The sequence below is a fragment of the Convolutriloba macropyga genome, chromosome 2, assembly GCF_964194025.1.
Source record: "Convolutriloba macropyga chromosome 2, txConMacr16.3, whole genome shotgun sequence".
Classification (NCBI taxonomy): Eukaryota; Metazoa; Xenacoelomorpha; order Acoela; family Convolutidae; genus Convolutriloba; species Convolutriloba macropyga.
The window spans coordinates 53,967,231-53,981,326 of NC_134469.1; the positions used below are offsets into that span (position 1 = coordinate 53,967,231).

Here is a 14,096-nt window from a genome sequence, read left to right on the forward strand (position 1 = left end):
AGGAGCGAGACGTCTAAACCCAACAGCTTCATATTGATGTGATATAATTTCAGATCATTAAGTACGTACTCAGTTTTTGCTCAGTTACATGAGGCTGATTAAATTTTTTTTAGTCTCCTATACCTTCTCCCAGATTAGTTTTCGTCTCCTAAGATGAGACATAATATAAATCTTTGAAGATGAGACATAATATAAATGTGTTCGTCATTAGTGCAGAGCATTGATTCAAATTATTGCGCGATAGTAATTGCGTGTTTTGCGTAGAACTTTTTACCTGATATTTCTCAATTCCGCAATAGTTTAAGCAGTCACACATTTAAAGCTTATAATAATGTCAAGTTCCGTCAAGAACAGAGAAACAACAATATCTATTTTATTTACATATAAAATTGACTTAAATTATGGAATCCTTCCTCGAGTAAGAACGCCAAAAGGTAGTTTTGCCTAGTCGAGCCGTGTCTTTAAGAAAAAAATCTTTTGTGTTCGTTTGATTATGAAATTAGTGAGTGTCACCAAATAACATTAAGTAAGATACAATTTTCAAATAATTGTCGTACTAATCTTAGTAGACCTTAACTGCTTAGTTTTGTCTTAGTAAACATTTAATTCTTTATATTAAAAAATTGAACAGTTCAAAATGATGTTTTTTTTTCATTGTAAGATTTTGCAAAGAAACTTAGGCTACATAGAGATTCAAAATTACGATCGGTATGTTTAATTCAGACAACCTCATTGCATGTTTTCTCAAGTTGATCAGTACCATTTTTTCAGCCGTCTTATACATCAAACCCCAAACGGTAAAAATTCGTTCGACGTATGTTCCGTACGCATACATATAATCTGTTTATCCTCGAAATCTAGCTCATGTCCTAAACAGAAAGAGTTTGTTTTTTTCCAACAAAAATGAAAATCAATTTGTAAGCAATAGCAAAACCTAGATTTCAACAGGCTTCAATTTTTTGTTCAAAATGCATAGGACTTGAATTTTTTGCTTTCAATAGGTTATTGGAAACGTGATTCAATATGTTTTGTTCATATTCAACGATAACGTATCTGAATCGAGCAGTTTTATTGTTTGGTTTGCAACCGTATTCTATTCAACTACCATCTGATTTACCGAGCTCAAAAGAGGTCGGATAATCAGCGTACAGAGTTATTGATACTCTTCAAGCTGCAGATGGAAGATCAATGACGCACAAAGAACATGAATGTCGTCCCAATTCTGCATCTCGTGTTGTGCCACATTGTTTTGCTGAAAAATTGACGCCACTAATTCGATTTCAATATTGTGCAACCGACTGGCCAGGTAAAACTTAAAGGAAGAGGCGAGTTATTTCTGAAAAAGAGCTATTTTTTGAAACTTTTAGAAACTTCAAGTATTTATGATATTACTCTTTAAACATTGTCATCAGAGACCTCTTTTTCTAAATAACGCAGTAACAGTAGACCTTTTCAAACGATTAAGGAATTTTGTTTTTTATTAAAAGCCCTAAAGTATCAGAGAAGCCCAAAAAACATACTTTGAAGCATAAAAACTCCAATATAATATCAATCGCTCGTAAATTTAGTGACCAACGATGAAAATCACCCCCCAATTTTTTTTTCATATTTGTCGAATAAAAAGAAGAGCAAACTTGACTAATTTCTGTTTTTGTGTTTCATTGTCAGTATATTGTTTTAATTTTTGGTTATTATGGTTAAGTTATGAAATTGTTCAATTTTTAGATTGGTCTTTGAAGCGGGCTCTTTTCTTGTCAGTTGATTGAATATCTTGCAAAATGGTTTTGGTAATAGTGTTGTTCGGTGCAGTGATACGATTTTGATAGTAAAGTTGTTTTTGATAGTATTGATTTTGGGGGTTCTGTTTTGATCTTGATATTATTATTTTGCCGCTAGTTCGTTGTCGTGCTGTCAGACATAATTTCTGCGTTCTCTTTGCTTTTTTAATTGGCTAGTTGTTAATTGTTCCGACCCACTTGTGGGGGGGAGGAACTATATACTCAAATGGGTTTTATGTGCAGTCAACTTTGGCCGATCGATATATTCGTCGTAGAGAAATGTGAGTGGTATCATTAAAAAGCTGTTCCAGCGTAGAATTCAAAATTAAAAAGATTTTTTTTTTAATTTCGTTTTTATTCGAAGAGTTATCGAGGATTGAAGTTTTGTGTGAACACGGGATATTTGGCATGAATTTGATCACTTTTAGTGTAATTTTTCTTAAAATATTTTCTCTAAAAAATAGTATTTCAAATTTACATTTCAGGCCACAAAATGGACCAATTGTGTGTTCCTAATAGACTGAAGGTGACGAAAAGACTAGTTCTGGTCTCATAGGGAAGTTCACTATCAAAAAAAGATCGATTTCTTTTTGAGAGCTCTTTTTTTTAGAAATACTTTCAGTTTTTTTAGTTTTTTTAAGTCACCTAGGGACTAGTCACCTTTCATATTGAAGTTCCGATAACGACAAACCTCATTTACAGTCAAATCAAGCCCAATGAATAAAGAAATTCATTCTCATCGAATTGCTCATGTTTTTTGGCTTCGACACTGAGTTTTTGTAATTTTAAATGAAAATTTGATTTTTTTAGTATTTACTAATTTTTTGGAGTCCTATGGCATGAAATCATTAACTAAAGGTGCAATATGTTCCGTAATGAGAAATAAATGAACATATCTAGTGCTTTGAGTGGACAGCTATTGGTTGTTAAGGCTTTAAAAATAGTTTTCCGAAATTTTTTATTGAACATTAACCGGTTTTATTTACTAACTATTGGATATATGACTTCAATGACTCAAGATCTCAATTTTTAAAAAAATTTGTTGTTATTTTTGCATTATTGGTTACTTTTGAATTCATATCAATTTATCCAAATATTGATAGCTCCCATCGGCTGAGAAAATACGTTCAGTGGATCACTCAAAAAGTTTTTAGAGAAAAGCTTATGATTTAAATGGTTTCGAATTTTTCTTCTCGCACTTTTCTACTTAATTTTTGGCTTTTGCCTGTTTTTGTTGTTGTTTTCATAGTCATAGGACTTATTCTGGTGTCTTATTGATTACCTATGAATGAAAAACGTCATTGTACTCACATTAGTTTACACTTGCGCGTATTTTTTGACTAAGGTTGAAAACTAGTGATTTTAATGGCTGTTAAGACTTTAAAAATAAATTTTTGAAAAATTTTTCTGAACATTATCCAATCTTAAACCTTTTTTCGCGAGCTTTTAGTCAGTCTCAGTAGTGACAGAAGGCCCTTTTTTTCTACTGCAACTAAAATTAACCTGCTTTGAGGTTTTATCTTCTAACTATTGGTTCTCTGACTTCAAAGAAATGATTTCAAAATTTTTTTTAAAGTTTTTTGGACACTTTCGTATTATTGGTTACTTTTGAACTATTATCACATTATCCAAATGTTGATAGATCCCATTGGTTTAAGAAAGACGTTCAGTGAATCACAGAAGAAGTTTTCAGAGAAAAGGTTATGTTTTAAATGGCTCCGACAGTTTCTTCTCGCATTTTCTTACTGATTTTTTGGTTTTTGCCTGTTTTTGTTGTTGTTTTCGAAGTCATAAGACTTATTATGACGCTTTATTGATTAACTATGCATAACAAACATTCCTTTCCTCCCATGGGGTCATGTCGGAGAGTATTTATTGATGTTCGTTGAAAGCGATTGAGTTTAATGGCTGTTAAGTCCTTAAAAATAGTTTTTCGGTATTTTTTTGAATCATTAACCAATCTTAAACTTTTTTCGTGAACTGTTAGTCAGTCTCAATACTGAGAAGATCTTTTTTCCACTGCATTCAAAATTAATCTGGTTCTCTGTTTTATCTTGTACCTAATAGTTATAAGACTTCATTGCCATGGGTTTTCATAATTTTTCAACTTTTGGATACTTTTTCTTATCTTTGGTTCCTTTTGAAATCTTATAACATTATCCTAATACTAATAAATCTTTTTGGTTTGGGGAAGACGTTCAGTGGATGATAAATAAAGTTTTCATAGTAGAGCTTATGATTTAATTTGCTTTGACTCTTTCTTCAGGCACTTTCCTACTGCATTTTTCGTTTTTGCTTGTATTTGTTGTTGTTTTCATAGTCAATGACGTGTTCCAATGATTTATTGATGAAATATGTGTGGCTATAAACCTTGTCGTCTCATCAATTTGGCGTGTTTACTGGCTTCTGTTGAAAGCTATTGAATTTTATGGCATTGATACTACGAGTTTTCTCAAAAATTTCGTGGTTCTAATGTATTTGTTTTTATTTGATAATTTTTTGAAGTTAAATTGTTAAAGAAGAAGTATCCTATTGTTGTTGAGAAATTTATTTGAAACTAGGAAAATTTTTGTTGAAAGTTCTTTTTTAATGTCGTCGACACTTTTCTCGCTGAATTTTTTTTTCTTGAATTTGCTGTTTTTTCGTGTTTTTTTTTTGTTTTGTAGGTAGCCGAAACATTGCTGACTGGTCGCATAAGCTTGTAAGTGAAGATTGAATGAATGATGTTACCCGAAGCACTCATTTTATATGGAACAGTTTTAAAATTTATGATGTACAATTTCAATTTCTTTCAACCTTTTCAGTTTTTGTTGTTCTTTTCGTCGTAACTTATTTTCATCATTTAGAGTTCCCATCCAATCTCTTGTATTTCAACAAATAACATATCTGCTTGTTTTCGAAGTCATAAGACTTATTATGACGCTTTATTGATTAACTATGCATAACAAATATTCCTTTCCTCCCATGGGGTCATGTCGGAGAGTATTTGTTGATGTTCGTTGAAAGCGATTGAGTTAAATGGCTGTTAAGTCCTTAAAAATAGTTTTTCGATATTTTTTTGAATCATTAACCAATCTTAAACTTTTTTCGTGAACTGTTAGTCAGTCTCAATACTGAGAGGACCTTTTTTCCACTGCATTCAAAATTAATCTGGTTCTCTGTTTTATCTTGTACTTAATAGTTATAAGACTTCATTGCCATGGGTTTTCATAATTTTTCAACTTTTGGATAATTTTTCTTATCTTTGGTTCCTTTTGAAATCTTATAACATTATCCTAATACCAATCAATCTTTTTTGTTTGGGGAAGACGTTCAGTGGATGATAGATAAAGTTTTCATAGTAGAGCTTATGATTTAATTTGCTTTGACTCTTTCTTCAGGCATTTTCCTACTGCATTTTTCGTTTTTGCTTGTATTTGTTGTTGTTTTCATAGTCAATGACGTGTTCTAATGATTTACTGATGAAATATGTGTGGCTATAAACCTTGTCGTCTCATCAGTTTGGCGTGTTTACTGGCTTCTGTTGAAAGCTATTGGATTTTATGGCATTGATACTACGAGTTTTCTCAAAAATTTCGTGGTTCTAATGTATTTGTTTTTATTTGATAATTTTTTGAAGTTAAATGGTTAAAGAAGAAGTATCCTATTGTTGTTGAGAAATTTATTTGAAACTAGGAAAATTTTTGTTGAAAGTTCTTTTTTAATGTCTTCGACACTTTTCTCGCTGAATTTTTTTTCTTGAATTTGCTGTTTTTTCCTGTTTTTTTTTGTTTTGTAGGTAGCCGCAACATTGCTGACTGGTCGCATAAGCTTGTAAGTGAAGATTGAATGAATGATGTTACCCGAAGCACTCAGTTTATATGGAACAGTTTTAAAATTTATGATATACAATTTCAATTTCTTTCAACCTTTTCAGTTTTTGTTGTTCTTTTCGTCGTAACTTATTTTCATCATTTAGAGTTCCCATCCAATCTCTTGTATTTCAACAAATAACATATCTGCTTGTTTTCGAAGTCATAAGACTTATTATGACGCTTTATTGATTAACTATGCATAACAAATATTCCTTTCCTCCCATGGGGTCATGTCGGAGAGTATTTGTTGATGTTCGTTGAAAGCGATTGAGTTAAATGGCTGTTAAGTCCTTAAAAATAGTTTTTCGATATTTTTTTGAATCATTAACCAATCTTAAACTTTTTTCGTGAACTGTTAGTCAGTCTCAATACTGAGAGGACCTTTTTTCCACTGCATTCAAAATTAATCTGGTTCTCTGTTTTATCTTGTACCTAATAGTTATAAGACTTCATTGCCATGGGTTTTCATAATTTTTCAACTTTTGGATAATTTTTCTTATCTTTGGTTCCTTTTGAAATCTTATAACATTATCCTAATACCAATCAATCTTTTTTGTTTGGGGAAGACGTTCAGTGGATGATAGATAAAGTTTTCATAGTAGAGCTTATGATTTAATTTGCTTTGACTCTTTCTTCAGGCATTTTCCTACTGCATTTTTCGTTTTTGCTTGTATTTGTTGTTGTTTTCATAGTCAATGACGTGTTCTAATGATTTACTGATGAAATATGTGTGGCTATAAACCTTGTCGTCTCATCAGTTTGGCGTGTTTACTGGCTTCTGTTGAAAGCTATTGGATTTTATGGCATTGATACTACGAGTTTTCTCAAAAATTTCGTGGTTCTAATGTATTTGTTTTTATTTGATAATTTTTTGAAGTTAAATGGTTAAAGAAGAAGTATCCTATTGTTGTTGAGAAATTTATTTGAAACTAGGAAAATTTTTGTTGAAAGTTCTTTTTTAATGTCTTCGACACTTTTCTCGCTGAATTTTTTTTCTTGAATTTGCTGTTTTTTCCTGTTTTTTTTTGTTTTGTAGGTAGCCGCAACATTGCTGACTGGTCGCATAAGCTTGTAAGTGAAGATTGAATGAATGATGTTACCCGAAGCACTCAGTTTATATGGAACAGTTTTAAAATTTATGATATACAATTTCAATTTCTTTCAACCTTTTCAGTTTTTGTTGTTCTTTTCGTCGTAACTTATTTTCATCATTTAGAGTTCCCATCCAATCTCTTGTATTTCAAAAAAAACATATCTGCTTATTTGAATTGTCTCTGACGTTTTGTTTGTTGCACAATGTGCCTTTTTATTAAACGTTGTTTGAGTGGTCAGTTTTGTGTTTCTTTTTCTCTTCTTTCAACACAATCGCGTAATAACAGATCCCAACGGTTTTCAAATGTCGCCCAGGTAACGTTAGTTAATATATCATTATAAATCCTTTAGCTGATGTACTTGAAATAACAATAGCATTAAAAGTACACATTATTCAGATAATAGCTAATGATTTTAATGGTATCAATAATTTGTGTTTTCGCAAATCGTTTGTAATTTTTTGAGTTTTTCTGCATCTTTAGTACGTTTCTAGGGCTTAGTCTAACCAAAGACGGTCTTTTTGGTTTTGTAATAACTATTTAGTAATTTCTCAAGGTTTATTTAGTTAAAAGCTAATGCTTTTTATGACTTTTGATATTTCTTGGTTTACAAAATATTGATTATTTTTTGAATTTCCACTCATTATTCGTTCTCTTTGTCGACTTGTTACCTAGTCTCATTAAGAAAATTTTCCATCTGCTGTATAGTTTAACAAAAGTAAATTTGTGTTATTAAGGTTTTATCTGATTGCATTATGACGTTGTTATTAGGTGCTTTTAAATTTAGTTATTGAGTTTTTGCCGTGAAATGCATGTTTTTGCTTTTTTTGTTTTGTTTTTTTTCTCGCAGTCTTTTTAATGGCGGACCTCGTTGGCGCTGTAATGAGGCATGGCATTAGGTAATTCAATTAGTGGTTAATTTGTGTAACGATTGTTTTCAACTCAAATATCTTTTTTTGTTATATCGTCATTTGGTTGACAATTAAGTAAAGAATGTTGATAAGCTCGGGTCGGAACATCATGTGCGAACGCACATTAACGAGCCTCCTTGTTTGATTATCAACCCAAATTTGTTTTTTTTATTTTGCTCAATTGCTCAGAACAAATTTATCAAAACACTATGAATTGTATGCAGAAATTCAGCAAAACATACATGAATATCATTTTGAAGATCATTTTCTTATTAATGATATGTAAATAATTTGACTGTTTTTTGTTCTTTCTAAAATGAAAAGTGTTCACTGAGGAAAATGTTCTTTTTTCTGATTTATTCAATTGCCATTACTGAATCTTTTTTTCAATTTTTTAAAACAAGCGGTCAGTACAGCTATTTAGGAAATTTGTTCCACTGTGGCTATTCCTGCTGTTAAAATTTCGCCGATAAGGAAAGCCTTTGCTCGACTGATTGTGCTCTTTAAGAGTCGCTTTCAAGTGAAGGTCCAAGGTTTCCTGTCAAACATAGAATGCCACGTAATTCTGCCTCGAATTCTGACCTATTGATGACTTACTACGCTCAAGGGTTTAGTATGTTGTATACACCTTTATACGGTTTACTTTTTTATAGGCGACTTACTTACCCGAAGTGTGTCTGAACATCATATTGGAGCTGGGTTTCGGCCCAGGAAATGTCCGCAGAGATCACACGAATGACGTAGAGGAGGGAGTGCCTTACGTCATCGCTGGCCAAGATCTGGGTCAAATCGGGATTCCTTTCATCGAATCAAAAACTTTTGATTATTACAATGTCACAACTGAGTTAACTTTTCACTGGTTCAAGCAAAACATCATGTGTGAAGATAATCCATGGATTTGTGGCAGAGATAGAGGTGACAAAAAGGGTAAAAAGTTTCAGAACGGAGGAAAACAGAAAGCTGGTTCGGGCAGCAAGAAGAATAGACGGAAGAATAAACAAACGAATAACGGTGCCAGCTCTTCTAAAGCTGAGTTGAGACGACATCAGCAGAGTTGACCACACAAAATTAGTTTTAATAGCACACGCAAGTGAAAAATTTCTGTTAAAAGCTGCTTAAAACTGTAACAAAATGCATTTATTTACTGGCATTTGAAGTAATTGAGCAAAAAGCGAATTCAGTTTTGAGTAATTTAAAATCTCAATCACTTCTGAGTTTCCTGTTATATCTTTTATAATTCCAATTTGAAACTTTGCGGTTGGAAATTCATGACGGGAGGTGACTTTTTTGTTAGGATGCCTGAGGACACCGATCGATATTTTGCGTAGAGAAGTAGTGTTTAAAAAGTGCTATTCAAACACCTAATTAACAAGGCGGCTCGGTAATGTGCGATCGCACATAAGGTTCCGACCCCGCTCATCCACAATTTTGGCATAATTGTCTACCAAATGAAGAACAGATGGAAAAACACAAAAAATTCAAGTAATTTTCAAAAAAACTGGTGTATGAACGAAAAGATAGCCTCCAAAGCAAATAGCTCAAGGGAGTAAAAAATGATGCATTAGGTTGATGATATATGCCGATATTGAAAACGCGAGCGAACACGAACGGCAAAATCAAACAACAACAACAAACATTAATTACATCAAAAAATTTATGTCCGTTTTAAAAAACAAAACTTAATAACAAAGTCAAAATAGCGTGAGATAAAACTGAAAATAATTAAAATATCCTGTAATTCACCAGAAAAAAATGTTTTTTCACCAGCTCATAATAAAGCTTGGCATCAATTAGACAAAAAAGAACAGAAACTTTAAAGTTAGAAAAATCGCTGAATTTTTATAAAAAAAATTTAACTTCAAAGGAATGAAAACCATTAGGAATCAATTAAAATATCCCATAGGTTTACAAATACCAAGGCCTCTATAGAATGGAATTCAGAGCACTTAGCATTCAATTTTTTATGCAGTTAAAAAAAGAACAACAAATAGACAACGAACTAAAAATCAATTAAAACTTGGCAGAAAATGCTTTGGAAGCCGTAAAGGCATACTTTGGCCCCCAAAATATGTTCGATTGCACTTTTGTCGAACACCGATAATGTATTGTGTGGCCGCTCATTAATGAAAATAAGCAACAATTAGACAAAAAAAATGAAAAAAAGCAAAATTTTGTAAAACTTGATTTTTTTTGAGAAAAAATTATTTCCAAAGACATAAAAACCATTAATTACAAAATGAAAAATTTAAATAGGTTCGTCCATTCTTCCAGAGCAAGCGCTTGAGACTTCCAATTATCCAGAATATGTCTTACGTCTACAAAAAGAACGTCAAATATGACAAAAATCAAAAGTTCATTCAATTTTTTTGTGAAATACCCGTGTGGAAACCAGGAAAGTCATAACTAATTCTCTTAAAAGATTAGATTTTGTGTCACCAATGCCTTTCGACACCTTCCCTTGAAATGTATTATGTGACCTCTCATAAATGAAACTAGGTTAAAATTAGACCAAAGAGAAAAAAAGCAAGATTATGTAAAACTTGTTTTCATCGAAAAAAATTTATTTCCAAAGATATGAAAGCCATTAATTACAAAATGAAAATATTGAAAAGGTTCGTTTATTCTTCCAAAGGAAGCCCTCGAGACCTGCAATTAACCAGGACAAGTCTTACGTCTACAAAAAACGTCAAATATGAAAAAAATCGAAAATTATGTACTTTTTTTTTGTGAAAATTCCGTGTCGAAGCCAGTAAAGTCATAACGAATTCTTTAAAAACATTAGATTTTGTGACACCAATCCCTTTTGACACCTTCCCTCGACAAAAACAATATCATCTTTAACCTTTAATTAACGAGACCAGGTAATAAAAAGACAATAAAAGGAACAAAATTGCGAAGTTGAAATTTTTTTTTCCTTTGTGAAAACAATTGTTTTCAAAGTCTTGAAAGCCATTATCTATCTTCTAATATCAGAACGTCGGCTCATCGACACTTCCAGGAAAAGCCAATCAAACCGGTCATTGTACAGGAAATTAACTACCACTAAAAAGACAAAGTAAAAACGACAGTTGAAGACAAAATTAAGAAATTCAATTAAACTCTTCGAGAAAGTACTGTCGAAGCGGTAAAGAACCACAATCTATACCTTTAAAGATTTAAATATTATCAACTGTGCCTTTTTTTGAACGCGAAAAGTGTGATATATGAACTGACATTAACGTGATATTTTGACAAAAATAGAAAATATGAAAAATCTATTGGGCAAAAACCTAAAAAATAAAAAAAAAATTGTGAAATCTAGTAGTATCAAAGCCAGAGCACCATAACTTAAGGCGTAAAACCGCAATAAATTTGAATTCATCAGAAAGAAGGAGCGCTCTTTGATTGCTGACACTAAGCTCAAGTTGACCAAATTAAGAGAAAAATGGAGGCAAAGCTCTATAAGCCATTTTTTATTTAAAAATCAAATACTTTAAAAGTCAAAACGACCATAAGTTTTCGAGCAATCAACTAAATAAATTAACTTTGAGCTAAAAAGGAAGTCAATAGGACCTATCACTAGTGAGCTTTGATTTGAAATGTTCTGTTATTTAATTAATATAAGTAAAATCGATTTTTTTTTAAAAAAAACCGACTGACGAGAATCCGAATTATTTTTAGATTTTAACGGTCCAAGATTCGTACAGAACTAGTCCTGCTAATGCTGATTGTCTATTAGGAATTTTTAATTTGTGGAATGTCATTGATATAGATATTTTGTTAGTTAAAAAATCAAAAATAAAAGCTGCGTTTTTGATAATCAACGAATAAAGTTAGGAAAAAACGGCAAAGTTTTATTTACAGAGCATTCTCAACGGAAATTGATGTGGAATTAGCCCCCTTTTTAGTCTACAAAGATTGTGTTAGTTGTGTTTGGGTGTGAACTTCCTGCAAATTTAATCAGAGTGAACTAAAGAAACTTATTTCGTACTGTTTTTGATGAAAAAGTCTGAATTTTGAAATATTTAGCCAGAATTTTTGACAAAAAATATATATAAAAAAATACCCACCGGTTTCTCTTTGTCCTTAAAATTAAAATTAACAAGACTTTCTTTAAAAATTTTAACAGATTTTGAACTTTTGAGCTAAATTGGCGAAATTTTAATCAAAAATTACGAAACATGTGAGTAAATTCACCGGAATTCAGTGTATTTTTGCAAAAGTTTAAACCTCGATAACTCCCTGTCAAAACGAAAATCAAAAAAATCTTTTTAATTCCATATTCTGCGCTGGACAAGCTTTCTAATGAAAATGATACCAGTCTCAACTCTCTACGATGAATGTATCGATCGGCCAAAATTGACTGAACAAAAAAAAAACCCATTTGAGTATATAGTTCCTCCCCCCCCCAAAAGTCCTTCAAAAACACCGTTTTTGAAGCCAACTTTAAAAAATAAAAATAAAGACGGAAACTGCCTACACGGCAGATTATACGACTTTATTTTTCTCTTAACATTGGCCTAAGAAACGCCACTTTTAATACTTTTTTTATTAGATAACTAAATAGCAGTCTCAACTCTCTGCTATTTCGAAAATCAAAAAAATCTTTTTAATTCCATATTCTGCGCTGGACAAGCTTTCTAATGAAAATGATACCAGTCTCAACTCTCTACGATGAATGTATCGATCGGCCAAAATTGACTGAACAAAAAAAAACCCATTTGAGTATATAGTTCCTCCCCCCCCCCAAAAGTCCTTCAAAAACACCGTTTTTGAAGCCAACTTTAAAAAATAAAAATAAAGACGGAAACTGCCTACACGGCAGATTATACGACTTTATTTTTCTCTTAACATTGGCCTAAGAAACGCCACTTTTAAAACTTTTTTTATTAGATAACTAAATAGCACTTTATATATACTACTACCACACAGTGATTAAAAAATTGTTACTTACAGGCACAATATCTCAGTTTCAACAATATTTCTCCATAACGTTAAAACGAAAGCAAATGATCCACTTACCGTATATCTCCATTTAACAAAACGCACAAAATTTGATGCAACTAACACATGTTCCATCTAAGCCAAGTAATGCATTTTTGATTGGAGGCACACTCAAATGGAAATATTCTAGAATATTCATTGTTCGACTATATTTTCAAACGCATAACTTATTTTAGAAATTTTAAATTCACTTAAAAAACGCATGTTTTTTAGTGTTGAAGCAAGTAAGAGATGGTTTTTTTGCGTTGAAGTATAGGACTAACGTATTAAGTTTAGGAAGCGGGTGCTGATTAAAAATATGATAAAAATATATGGTTTTTCTTTAATAAATCAAAGACTATTAAGTTTTTTTACTATAAGTCATATAGCAATAAAATTTACAATTCAAAAAAAACTTATCCAGAATGATTTATTAAGGTTTAAAATAATAACTATCAAAGATTTATTAACTATTAAAGTGGTGAAAATTGACCTAATTTTGTGAGTTTTGTTTTTAATAAATAAAAAAATGTTATTTGTTGAATATAGGTCTTGTGGTATTTTTACTGAATTATGTTTTTCTCTTTCTAATGATATAAATAACATTCAGTATTTATTGATACAGATATTTAATAAGAATTTATGTGATAAAAAACGAACTTTTATTATGGTTTTTCTCGATTATTTTCTTATATGCTAAATTTCTATTATAGATGATGTAGTACCAAAATATAGCATCTGTTTTTTTTCTTTCTTATGATACATAATGAAATCATAAAATAACAAATATCAAAGATTATTTATGTTAGTAGTGATGAAAAATCACTTAACATGATGGTTTTTCTCAATTATAAAATAAGACAAAATCTAAGCTAAAACTCAACTAAAAACACTACACTTATAGCATAAACAACCTGATAGTTCACTCAAAATTGGAGCAGCAGTTTTCACTGATTTGAATGCTTGAGATCTGTCTTTCCAACAGTTGAAAAATTCTGCGCCGAAAATTTCAATGTCTCGGAGAACTGACACTTTGTCAACTATACATTTCAAAACATTACTCTTTTCTTCCAACATACGCTTGGTGTCAAAGTCAAATTTTTCAAAATACTTTGGTTTCATTAGTAATCTATGCTGCCTTCTGTTGTCTGCTAAACTGTCGTATGTCTCGAAGAGTCATTGATAGGCAATTTTGGGTGTCATAGTTTTGTTTTGTGTCAAGTAGCTTTCTAGCTCGGTGAAGTGTCTGGAAAATAACTTCAGTAGGTCAACTTGCTTTATCTCTATCGTCTTGAGTTGACCACATGGCTTCAATCAACTATCTTCCATTGTCTACTGGGACTTTTGCTGGCCTCTGTTACTCGTTGTGCTTTGGTTCACCTAATCGAATTGAAGATTCGTTGCTGATCGTGTTGTTGTCCGTGTCCTATTGCTGTTGTCCTGGTCGGTGGACAAATGTTGCAGCTGCTCAAGAATCTCAGTGGAACCGAAATTTCCTAG

At 31.6% G+C, this 14,096-nt stretch overlaps 3 protein-coding genes across 3 annotated transcripts in view; 2 read left to right on the top strand and 1 right to left on the bottom strand.

Annotated features, from left to right (window-relative positions):
• The window catches only part of LOC142335355 (uncharacterized), a 62,168-nt gene extending 53,336 nt beyond the window's left edge, over nucleotides 1–8,832 (top strand). Inside the window, exon 5 of the mRNA XM_075383810.1 lies at nucleotides 8,288–8,832. Coding sequence (XP_075239925.1) covers nucleotides 8,288–8,692 — 405 coding nt within the window. The 3' untranslated portion in view covers nucleotides 8,693–8,832. The remainder of the gene's footprint in view (nucleotides 1–8,287) is intronic.
• Nucleotides 1–14,096, bottom strand: part of LOC142334499 (sorting nexin-12-like) — a 474,196-nt gene that overhangs the window by 267,743 nt on the left and 192,357 nt on the right. The gene's annotated exons all lie outside the window — the stretch shown is intronic.
• Nucleotides 1–14,096, top strand: part of LOC142334498 (uncharacterized) — a 653,384-nt gene that overhangs the window by 250,493 nt on the left and 388,795 nt on the right. The gene's annotated exons all lie outside the window — the stretch shown is intronic.